At 39.0% G+C, this 13,179-nt stretch overlaps 1 protein-coding gene across 1 annotated transcript in view; it reads left to right on the top strand.

Moving 5' to 3' along the window:
* Window positions 1–7,001: 7,001 nt before the first annotated feature.
* Window positions 7,002–13,179, top strand: part of ERCC3 (ERCC excision repair 3, TFIIH core complex helicase subunit) — a 476,680-nt gene continuing 470,502 nt past the window's right edge. The window contains 1 exon segment of the mRNA XM_044078239.1: window positions 7,002–7,498. Within this exon segment, the coding sequence (XP_043934174.1) occupies window positions 7,483–7,498 (16 nt within the window). The 5' untranslated portion in view covers window positions 7,002–7,482.

The raw sequence follows: 13,179 nt of genomic DNA, 5'->3' as shown, positions 1-13,179 counted from the left end.
AGGTAGAAAAAAAAGAGGCAAGAGGCAGATGAAAAGGAAGAAATTAGAATTGAACATTAAAGAATTGAAGAACATTACTGTAAGAAAAAAGATGAGAAAGACAAACACTGAAAACATGGTTCAAACTGTTGATGTACAAAGCCAGTTGGATGAGAATTGTAAGCTTGCAAATGTAATACGCAATAAAACATTGGGATTAATAAGACTAAGGGTGATGAAGACCATTCCTTGGGGACAATTGATAGAACAGATATTATTGAATTGGAAGTTGAAGAATTTTCAGATCTAGTCAGAAAAGATATTTTTTGTAATTGGAGATTCAATTATTAGAGGAACTGATACTTACATTTGCAGAGAAGATAATGAACATTGAATAGTGTTATGCTTACCAAGAGTAAAAATAGAGGATGTGAGATAAGCCTTAGAAATCCTTAACGTAAAGAAGTACAGATCTGTTTTTATTCATGTCGGTATAAATTGTCTCGTCTGCAAGGACTCTCTAACTGTTAGCAGGAAAATTACAGCCCTCTTAAATAGTATCGCATTTACTGGTTTTAGGACATATTTTTCCACAAATCACATATGGAAAGGAGAGTCAGGTTACTGTGAATGAAAAGATTTTTTGGGTAAATACATACATGAAAAAAGTCCTGTTTTATAAAATGGGAATGTGTAGATCATCCAAGCCTAATTTTGTGTGTTCAGACAGGATAGTGTGCATTTGTCACAATCAGGGAAGGTATTTTGCATTGTTTGACAAACAGAAGGCAAGATTTTTGCCAGCTTGAAAATTTAACAGTTCACAAATAGCAACATTTGATGCATCTACAATGACTGTTAATGCTAGGAGCAATGATAATACTGATTTTTTTATTGGAAAATGTGCTACGTTCCCACTAGATTGATGTTGTTATTGTTTGTGAAACATGGTTAAAGAACAATGACTGGAAACCAATTCTGTCAAGGGTATAAATGTTTTTACTGTAACAGACATTCTAATAAAAAAACAAGTGATGGTGCTATGATAGGGAAATGTTTTTACTGTAACAGACATTCTAACAAAATTCAGGTGGAGGCGTTGTGCTAGGGATTAACAATAGTTATGAGACCTATAATTATTACATGTTCAGTTATAACACCAATACTATAGATTGTGTAAATGTGACAGTAAGGACAACCCTGGAACATATAACAAATGCTGGAGTGTAAAGACCACCAAAGTCAAGTGCTGATGACCTATAGGAATTCATGCATTTCTTGCATGAAACACAGGAGGGAAGATGAATAGTGGCTGGTGACTTAAATTTACCAGAAACGAACTGGAATAATATTGATTCAACAACATTAGTAAGGAAATGATTCACAGCATATGTTAAAGAACAGTTGCTTCAGATTAAAAAAAAAAAAACACCAGCGAATAGAACATGCTAGACATTGTTTGTGTTCCTGAAGTAATAACTTGTTACTTCATGTCATGTTTTGCCACCGTTGATGTGCAGTGATCATGGGGTTATAAAGGTTAATTTGTTGCTAGAAAATTCTGCCAAACTGAAATCTAAACCAATGCACAGAAGATTAATTACAGATTGTATGGAAGCAAACAGTCACTATGTAAAACTAATTGAAGTGATGGGTTCAGTAGAAAAACTGTGGAAGAAATGTGGAAAATTTTTAAAAATAAATTATTTGAGTGCAAAAAAAATGTTTAACATCAGGATCTAGACATACAATGTCAGGGGGATATATTTTTGTAAGAACAAGATACCTGATTAAGATGAGAGACACAAAATATAAGAAATGGAAAAGAGGCTGAGCTACAACTTTGAAAACTGAAATAAACAAACTGGATAAACAAATTAAGAATAGAGTGAGACAAGATCTAGAAAATTTTGAAGAAAATGTATATAAAGATATTGAGCAAAATAGGAAACCGTTTTATAGCTACATAAAATTTGGAAGGAATAAAGACATACAACTTGATAAACTGTATAGAATCTAAAATTTATTCTCAGATACAACATATTATAGATATGTTTATAAAATCTTATGCAAAACAGTTTGTCTACACAAAGGGAATGAAGTTGTTTTAGTGACATCCAAGTAACCTTAGATACTGGAGTCAAATTAGATTATATTGAGAAAGATCTATGCAAACTGGATCCAAACAAAGCACAGGGAGGACACAGAATTAGTACTAATGATATGAGAACACTTCAGAAAAACTTATAGTACCATTATATCTATTATTTACCAAGTCATATAAATATGGGGAGATTCCTCAAGATTGGAGATGTGCTTATTAAGCCTGTCTTTAAGGGAAGGGTAGAGTAGGACAAAACCCAGAACCATATAGACCCTTAAGTCTACTTCATATTGTAGAAAAATAATGGAGAAGATAATATTGGATAAGTTATTGTCAGAACTGTGTGTATGTCGAAAATAGATATATTACTACCTGTAACATGATGTTCTATACCAATATAATAACAGCTATGAATGAAAAATTGTGCTGTGATGTAATTTATATAAATTTAACTTCAGCATTTGACAGGGTCATACACAAAACACTGATCAATAAATTAGAACAAGGTATTGATTTACTCTTGATAAGATGAATAGCTGCATGTCTTACAAATAGGACATGGCAAGTAGCATACAACAATTTGACAGGTGAAATTATTGGTTACAGTCCCTCAGGGCTATGTCCTAGGCTATTACTTGTTTAGAGTGTATCTTTCAGACCTATCTTTTTTCATCTAAGGTGTTCTTCAGTCTGTATGTAGATGACCTGAAACTGGGTAAACTGGTTACATGTGTTACAGATAGGGAATTTCTTCAAAAGAGCTTGACTAAATTGACTATTTTGGCACAGGAGAATAATATGCTAAGTATATCAAAAACTAAGCATCTGGGAGACCTACATTGAAAGGTGAATATTTAATACAGCATTGAAACTGTAGATTCATTTAAGGGCCTGGGTTTATAGGTAGATCCATTTTTGAGTTTTTCTAATCATATCAATCAATTGGTTAATGATAGTTATAGAACTCTAGGCTGTATAAATAGATTTGTAAAGTCTAGAAATCAGAAATGGTGAAGTCATTGTTTGTTAATTACATTAGACCTAAACTTGAGTATAGAATAACAATGTGGAAGCCTTATAAGAAAACAAGCATGATTAAACTAGAAGGCGTACAGCATTATTATAAAAGACTAAAATAATGGGCGGCCACAGTGGTGCAGCGGTTAGTGTTGCCACCTCACAGCAAGAGGTTCTCTGGTTCGATCCTCGGCTGGGGTGCTTTCTGTGTTGAGTCTGCATGCTCTCCCTGTGGTCGTGCGGGTTTCCTCCCACATCCCAAAGACATGCTGTAGGTGGATTGGACACTCTAAATTGGCCCTAGGTGTGTGTGCATGCGTGTGTGTGCCTTCTTTGGAAGGTTGGGCACCGAGCTGGCAACTCGGCACCGTAAAACTCCACTGCCAATCATGAGCGAACAGGTGATCTGCTGTGGTGACCCTTAACCGGGAAAAGCCGAAAAAAGAAGAAGAAGAAGATAAAAGACTAAAATAATCTGAACTTGTACAGTGTCTCTTACAGGTATTTAAGACTAGATCTTATTCAGGTATATACGGCATTACAGACAACTACCTCTGGAAATGTTTGGGGTTATCAAAATAGTAGCAGAGAGTCATCAGACAACCTAGGTAGAAAATTCTATAGGAATGAGAAGTGTACTAACTGGTTCTCTGAGAGAGCAGCTGATGCATATACACAGACTACCAACTTACATTAAAGCAAGCACTATTTTTAAGAACACTCTGGACATTTATGGGAAAAAATATTTTGGTATATTAGCAGGCTAGAAAGACATTAATGCCATGAAATATTTATAATGTATATATGTTAAATTTCAAATTTTCTTCACCTGGTTGGAGAGGGTGCATTAAGCTATTTAATGCATTTAATATTACAAAGAAGAGCAGTCTGATTTAGCTGTTGTAAAGACAAGTTCCAGCAGTACTACAAGCCTAAAATGAACTTGCCATAGATTTATCAGGTTTCACTGGAAACCGGGGCTTACAGGAGGCTACTAGTGTATATGTGACTAAATTTGGGCATATAGCCAAAAACTGTGAAGCTGGTGTGATACTGATAGGCAGAACTGTGTGTAGCATTAAAAGCTACAAAGTAAAAAGTAAACATTTGCTAGAACCTGATGTGACACTGGAAAAGATGTGTATTTGGGTAGAGCAGCAGAGGTAGTCACCATTCATAAGAAAAAGCCAGCAGGAGATTTAGATGTATGAAGAAGTTCAATGAAACTACTGGCTGTTGATACAAAACAAGCAGTAAAGTAAAGGCACAGTATTATGGGAGAGATGCTTCAAACAGTATGGTAGCAAAGAAGCCAACAGTAATACATGACACTCATGAAGCAATTAAAATTGTCAAGTGGTAGTTCAGCAATCACCATGTTCAACTCTTAAAAGAGAGAACATGAAGTGCAGACAGCCTAAATATTTGTCTCAGTTATGCAAGTCAAGAAAAATGGGCAGATAAATGTCTTACAAATAAATAATGCATACAAAACTGTGCAGATACTAGTACACAATACTCTACTAACACACAAAAAAGCAGAAAATGACTGCTTCGGAATGCAGCTAACATATGTATTGAGACTGTATGCACAGTTTCTTCAACTGGCTCATAAAAGCAGCAGTGTCGGCAAAGCAAAAAACACTGAACTGAAAAGCTGTGGCATTTGTCATATTTAAATGCATAACAAGGCTAAATGCAATATCATTACTGAAAGGGCATCTGGAGAACTAGGGCTCAGAAGTTCATTGCCTGAGTCAAATGCTTTATTACTAACTTGTTATAATCACAAACTGAAACCACCAGGAAAGATTAAACTACACTGTGTTCAGTGACAGATGCTGACTTTAAAGCAAGGCAGGCTGCAGAAAGCAACTGACTGAGTGGGGCTAACTGAAATGGAGCAGGGCTATATTATGGCATGACAATGAATGTTTATTTCTGATCAAACTGCTGGGGTCAGTCACTTTAATCCAGAGACTGCTCCAGTATCCATGCATTCTAGACACATTAAGAACTACATACACCTCAGATGTTTGATTGTGAACAGAACCAGGTGAAATGGAACCCCAGACAATGGTCTCTATGTTTTGTACACCTTACATTTTGCTTCTTTGACATTTTTCTGTCACATACTACCCCTGACACTCTGTTCCAGTTGGCTGCATACCCTCTGATTTTAGCTTAGACCTCCTCATTCAGACTTCTCTTTTCCTCAACTGCCCCTCCTAAATATATGAAGCTGTTAGCCTATTCTAATATTTTTCCTTTTATCTCAACTTTCAGCTTCTTCTGATTTTCCCCATATTCTTCTTCTTCTTCTTTTGGCTTTTCCTGGTTAGGGGTTGCCACAGTCGAACTCCGGTTCGCTAATGATTGGCAGTGGATTTTTACAGTGCTGAGGTGCCAGCCCGACGCTCAACCTTTAACGATGGCATGCCCATTCACGCATGTCTTTCGAAAGCCACTCGACCACGGGGAGGACAAGCAGACTCCACACAGAAGGCGCTCCAGCCGAGAATCGAACGGGAGAACCTCTTGCTGTGAGGCGACAACGCTACTGCTGCACCACCGCGGCTTTTCTGACACTGCTATGAAAACTGTCTTGTCTATATTCAGTTTCATCCCATGAGACCTGTCTTGTCAGTACTACAACTGACAGATTTAAAACAAAGTGTAAAATCTATAATAGGTACAACAAAATTAATTCCAAAGATTCTGAGAACTCATGAAATACAGCTTAGTGTAAAGTTATTTCAGATTTATTTAATTTCAAGGACAGCCAGTGTATCATCTGCGTTGATTATAACTCAAAATATCCTAACATCAGACCGAAAGATATCATTTCTCAAAATGTCATCATGCCAATGAAATCCGTTTTCACTTCTTGGTTTCACTAACAAATGTCTGCAGTTTGACAGACATGTATTCCAGGCATTTTCACTATAATGGCAATTTTTATCATCTCCTTTTTCACCAAGGTGTCCTCAGTCTGATGGTCAAATTGAACTAAACACAGTCCTTTGGGCTTTCATGTTCACATTTGCTAATGAAGAGGAGAATGAGAGCAAAGGTGCCAGGATCTTCCCTTGTACTTTAACCATGGAAGCTGCCAAATCTGCAGTCTGCACCACGGGAAGATACTGTCTACCCAAGCCCAAAAGTGACAGTCAAGAGTCCATCATACCTCCCAACTGTCCAGATTTTCACAGAATATCCAGATTTTTGCCTCATATTGTTGTCATGTTCATCATAAAATTTGTGATTTTTTCTGGAAAAATATCTGAAGATTAAAGTCAGTAAATAATGAGAGGCATTTGAGTTTCAGTTTTCATATCCTTCAGAGAATGCATGGTAATGCAAAACCTGTTATTATAACAACTTCCTATTAATTTTGGCTCTGTACAGAATTTGTGTGTGGTATGTCTAAAATGCAGTTAAAAATAGAGCAGAAAAAGGTGATGCATAGGTCATTCAAAACCACTAAAATACTGTACTGTCAAGTAGGGTTGCCACCTTTTTAAATGCCTAAAGTAGGTCATTTTTTGTAGAAATTGTTTTTGCCTAAACTGAAGCTTATTCCTGTAATATTTGAGTTGCGTATTCTATATATTATGACCTTTAGGTGTTTCAGATACAAAAATAACTGTTTTATGCAAGTATTAAAACAACTTAAGAAATGTTGTTGTCATAAAATCTCAGGATATTTGTATTTTTTTTTTAATTTATTATTTTCTTTACAATGGACACAACTCCCCAAAGGAAGGGCATGTGATAGCTCTAGACAAACCTTCTGACTTTGACACGTAAAAAAAAAACAGAATGCACAGTCTAAACTTCAGCGCCGCGTTATAGCAGTGAACCACGTTTTACAGCCAGCAATGGCGTCACGTGCTTCTGGTGTACATCTGTTTTCGTCTCGGGTAGAAGCAAACACAATTTACTTATACGAATACCACCAGCCTCCAGAATCTACCAATTTGCAGCGCCTGGCCAATCAGAAGAAAGACAAGGAGTTACAGTATTTACTGTTCTGATGGTTGTAATTTGAATTTTGACTCGCAGTACTTTTAGCTGTATCTGTGAGCTTGTCTTTAGTTTGGACTGCAACTCCCATGATTCTCTGTGCCGGTCTTGCGGAAGAAACGTTTTGTGTCTAGTTTGTATTTTATGAATGCTATGATAAAGTTTTAGAATTATGAAACATGACCGACATAAAAATGTATTTGATATTTTTCCCCAGTCAGCTGATGGATGTTATTGGGAACTGTAAGAATGACAGACTAGGAATGGCGAAGTTCGATGCGTCTATTTGAGGGTCTGGAACATTTTTACCCGGTGTTGGGGATAGGAATGTGGATTTTGTGAACTGCAAATTTAATATGGACACGAGGAAAGGTAATAACAACGGGATAAATTTACCTTAATTGTATATATCTCCTGCATTTTAGCTTTTCCCGTTTTCTTTCCCATCACAAGTGCCTTCTTTGCAGTTCATAGCCTTCTCTTGCCTTTTAATTGTATACTGGTTTTCTGACGTAGGGATGTTGGATTCTTGTAGGTGTACTTTATGTGATTGATAACCATTTGAAGCTATGATTATTTTTGAAGTGCACGTTTTCTACGTAGGCAGAACTTATTTCTGAGATGCCATGCTTAAGAGAGCAAATTATTAGGGTGCCCTTTCAGAGTAAATGTTTGACATTTAAATGATGACAGAATTCGAATATGTATTGTTATTTTGGGTGGTGAGTTTAGTTTCTTGATATTATGCTGCATGCTAGATTTTTAAGGTTGCCAGTTTTTTTTCTTTATCAGAGCAATGGTTCCTACTAGTCAGGAATATACCTTACCAGATGCCAAGCATGCACTAGTCTACAGTTGAACATTATTCCTTATGGTTCCTGCCAGCAAGGCAGGTGTTACAAGTGAGCATTGGTTCCTTCATTCAAGCGTATATGAATGTGAACACTGGTAGTTTTCAGTCAAGCATATATTAATGTGAATACTGGTACTTTTCATCTGAGCGTGTACCATACTTGAGTACTGGTACTGTTTGACAGAGCACATACTGTACATGAGCAATGGTACTGTTTGACAGAGCACATACTGTACATGAGCACTGGTACTGTTTGACAGAGCACGTACTGTACATGAGCACTGGTACTGTTTGACAGAGCACGTACTGTACATGAGCACTGGTACTGTTTGACAGAGCACGTACTGTACATGAGCACTGGTACTGTTTGACAGAGCACGTACTGTTTGACAGAGCATGTACTGTACATGAGCACTGGTACTGTTTGACAGAGCACGTACTGTACATGAGCACTGGTACTGTTTGACAGAGCACGTACTGTACATGAGCACTGGTACTGTTTGACAGAGCACTGGTACTGTTTGACAGAGCACGTACTGTACATGAGCGCTGGTACTGTTTGACAGAGCACGTACTGTACATGAGCGCTGGTACTGTTTGACAGAGCACGTACTGTACATGAGCGCTGGTACATTTTGGCCAAGCATGTACTGTATGTGAGCACTGGCACTTTTTGCCCAAGTACATACTGTATGTGAACACTGGTGCTTTTCGCCTGAGCATGCACTGTATGTGAACACTGGTATTTTTTGTTCAAGCACATACTGTATGTGAACACTGGTACTTTTTACCCAGGCATGTCTGCCCAAGCACAAAATGTACATGCACACTGGTATTTTTTGGCTGACCACATACTGTATGTGTGCACTGGCACTTTTTGGCCGAACACGTACGGTTTGTCAGCACTGGCACTTTTCGGTCAACCACACATGGTAAGTGTGCCCTGTCACTTTTTGGCCGAGTATGTACTGTACGTGAGTACTGTCTCTTTTTGCTGAGCATGTACTGTACGTGAGTACTGGCACTTTTCAGCCAAGCAACTGCTGACCATGAGCACTGGTACTTTTTGACCAGTTCAGAACTTTCTTACTTTTTTCAGTCAGATATATCTGCTGCCAGTCCATTGGCTGGGGAAGGGTTATGCTGTACTCCTCACTAGTTCTATATGGACAAGTATTTGCAGTATGTCAGTGTTGCTTCCATTTGGTCAGATATATGCAGTATCTCCACACTGGTCCTTGTTAACCAAAGCACAATCTGTCACTCTGCAATGGTCCCTGTTGACCAAGCACATGCTGTAGCAAAGCATTGCTTCCCACCTATTAAGCAAATGCTTTATCTGTGCCTCTGTATGTTGTCACTGCATTCCATTAGTGGGCAAGTGCTGTATGCCAGTACTGCATCCTGTTGGCAGGCAAATATTGTATGCCAGTACTGCATCCCATTGGTGGGGCAAGTGCTGTACACAGGCACCACATCCTGTTGGCCAGGCAAGTGCTGTACGCCAGCACTATTTCTATTCGGTGAAATACACACTGTAGCTTGGCAGTGTTTCTTTTTAGGCAAATCTAAGCTGTAACTGAGTACCAGTTCCATTTTCCTAAGACATGTTTGTAGTACTTCAGCTCATATTCATTGCTAGCATATTTCGAATACATAGATTCATAGGTTAGTTCTAGGCTAACTGCCCTTTTGGGCCATTTGAAGCCTAGCCAGTTACCCCATGTGAGAATCAAACCCTGCACCTTGTGTCTTTAAGGTAAACACCTTAACCATTATGTCATTCTCCCACCCTTGCTTTTTCCTCAGCATTTTTCCTCTTTCTAATGCAGCAGACTATTTATTTATTTATTTTTATTTAAATTTGTTGACCAGGCTGGTCCAACTGGATATATGTCCATTTTCAGTAGAGGCCCAGGGAGAAAAGCTCCACATAAGCAAAATTTTACCAACTTCAGGTACAGATAAGTAAAATTGTAACAAATTTAGGTACAGTACTATTTTAAGGTGAAGAATACAAATGTTATATAGAAAAATAGTACTATTTAAGTAACCGATAAGAAAGAGATTGAACAACAAACTATTTTAAAGTAGCACGCAATAAGAAAGAGAAATGAAAAACACACTAACAAATATAGCAGCTGCAGGTACAGTATTTAAGTGAGTCATCCAATTTGTCCTATAGTAGCATAGCAACTTTAAGGTAGCATGTAATAAGAAAGATAAAGAAAGTCTATATAAATATTTATATGTGAAAACAAGTTAATGCTGCAAGCTAGAAACTATGCCACTACATAATTTGAAGAGGATCCTATGTAAGAGCAAGTTGTAAAGACTGAATTAGTATAGGTGCGTCTACTCTTTGAGGCATAGAGAGAGTTGAATTAAATTGCAAATGGTTATATAGGTAGGGTTCAGAGAAAGTGGCAGTAAGATTAGTCTGGGTTACTACATGGGCATAACCAGTGGTTATTAAGGTATTCTCTGAGTTGTTTTTTGAACAATTTCACTGAGGAGAGAGATGAGAGTTCCTTGGGAAGCAGGTTCCAGGATTTACCAACAGTGTTGGCGAACAGAGAATCACCGGCCTTATTTTTGGGTTTGACTGTAGATACTAGTACTTTATCGGCTGAGTGAAGGGTTGTCAAATTACTGTAGGGGGTTAGAAGGCTAGTAAGTATAGGAGTATTTTTAGGAAGATAGAGGATCTTATGGGCAATAAGTTGTTGAATCTGAAGTTGATTATGAAGTTCTAGCCAACTTAGTTGCTTTAGGTTTTGACAGTGGTGAGTTCTAAATGAAGAACCAGTAGCAAATCTGGCAATATTGTTGTAGGAGGTAGCTAGTTTGTTAAGGTTGTTTTTTGATAGGTTGGTATAGATGGGAGAGACGTAGAGAAGGGTAGAAATTAGATGGGTATGGGCAATAGTTGTTCTAGCTGTTGGAGTAAGGAAGGGTTTAATCCTATAGAGGGAGTCTAATTTTCTGTTTACTGTTTTATTGTTGCGTTAATATGCGTGTCAAAGCTAAGATTGTGGACTATTGTTACCCCTAAGAGCTTGGTAGTTGGGTCAGGAGATATGACAATGCCATCATTGGATATAACTGTAAAATCAATTGGGGGGAACCTTTGTGTGGGAGTGAAGAGTAGTAGTTTTGTCTTTTTAGGATTCAGGAGGAGGCTATGCTGTAAGAACCAGCTTTCTGTTATGTTAAGCACTGTATGGGTAATGGAGTGGAGTTGAGGTGTAGAGGTAGCAGAGCATATTAGTGTGGAGTCATCAGCATGTTGGATACATGTAGCTTGAGGAATTATTAGATTAAGATCCTTGATGAAAATTGAGAAAAGGAGAGGGCCCAGGATAGAACCTTGAGGGACTCCTAGGGTAATAGGAAGGTGAGAGGATAGATTATTTTCCCAAAGCACATCCTGTTGCCTAGATGTTCATCGTGCATACAGCTGCAGTCATAACAGATGGGTTCTCCTGTCGTCAGGTGGGTCCTCGGTCGGCCGAATTCCAAAGTCTAGGTCCGGCGTCGGTTGTCGTCGCTTTCTTTCCTGACGTCAGTGCGACAGGGGTATATAAGACACAGCCGATGCCATTTTCTTCAGTCTTTATTGCCGCACGGTGCCCGAAGCAGAAGCAGTTCGCAAGTGCCGGTCGGCCAGCTCCTGAAATTACGAAAATTTGGAAACCGAAGTCTTCTTTAAAAGCTAAGTACCCGTTAGAAAACTTTTCTTGCCTCAGACCGATGTCAGACAAAGTTAACAATTGTATTTCTTGTGGGAAGCAAATACCGCATAAGGATTTCCATTCCCTCTGTATACCTTTTGAGGCCCAGACCACTTACGACGTGTCGGGCGGAGTTAAGCCCAGCACTTTTTGTAAGCTTTTGATTATAAAATGTGAGACTCCGACCCGCTTTGTCCAAAAACGCAAGGACAAAGACCGACACCACGCCAAAATGGTCCGGTTCTCAGCGGCGCCACGCAGCCCCTGACTACCGACAACACTTCTCTGGCGGTGTCTTCTATAACCGAGACCGCAGGTGTGCCGCCCATACCCAGACTACAGCTACCAAGCCACTGTGAGTGTTGAGCCTCCTAATGTGGACAGGTCCACTTCCACCCATGGTGTCTTTAGACCCTCATCTACCTTTTCCATAAAGGCCTTTACTAAGTCCAAATCAGCCATGCATCCCAAGAGGCCTGTTGCACAGGGCCCATCTCCAGGCCCCATGCCTAAAAACAGATGCTAAAAATGGCTGAGGATTTAATTCTCTTATCAGGGGTTCCCAACCCCCTCCGGACAAGAGACCCAGAGTGGAGGAAGATTCTCACTCTTCTGACCAGGGCTCCATTATTTCAGAACATTCTGATGAAGAGCAACACTCGTACTCCCCTTTTGAAGATTCTGATGCAGAGCAGTCCATTCCTTCTGTATCTCCCCCAGAGGATTTTTCTTTTGGGAAACCTTGCATACCTTGAGGGAACACTTCCATTGGGAAGGCCAAGACTTTTCTGATTCCAAGAAAAGACTTAGGGAATTTCTTTTGCTACCTCAACACAGACCTCTGGCGATACCTCCTGTCTTGGACATACTTGATGATGTTTACTCGGAGGCTTGCCTTAATCCGGATTCCTGCCTCCTGCCCCAGTCAAGCCTGATAGGTACTACAGAGTTCCTAACTCTCACCAGTTTCTTTACAAAAGCCATAATGCTGACCCTGAAACCATTTCTCAAGGCCCCAAGGGAATGAAGGCCTCTACTGCTAAGAATCCACTACCTTCCGAAGAGAGTCTAGATCCTTAGAAAGGTGGGGAAAAAGGTATATACCTCGCACCCTAGCCATGAGGGCCTTAAATTGTCAGTTCCATATGCTTAAATATCAGCAGTTTCTGTTATCACAATTAAGGAATAAAATGTCACAACCTGAACAACCAGATTTGAAGGAGTTGCAGGATATGATGCATAGTGCAGAACAAGTGGGTAAACACACCTTACAATGTGGCTATGATGCTCTAGAGGCCTCAAGTAGAGCTGCTGTTACAGGATCAGTCATTCGTAGGCATGCCTGGCTTAGGGAACAAACCTTGCCTGATCATGTTAAAGCTAAACTACTAGATGCTCCTTTACAAAAGGATGTATTATTTGGTACTAATGCTGAGGAGATACTACGGAAAATGGAAGAAAAAGCG

The sequence above is a fragment of the Protopterus annectens genome, chromosome 7.part0 (genome assembly GCF_019279795.1).
Source record: "Protopterus annectens isolate FY-2018-M chromosome 7.part0, PAN1.0, whole genome shotgun sequence".
Classification (NCBI taxonomy): domain Eukaryota; kingdom Metazoa; phylum Chordata; order Ceratodontiformes; family Protopteridae; genus Protopterus; species Protopterus annectens.
Note: the sequence above shows the minus strand (reverse complement) of the source record. Positions and strands in the feature narration are given on the sequence as shown.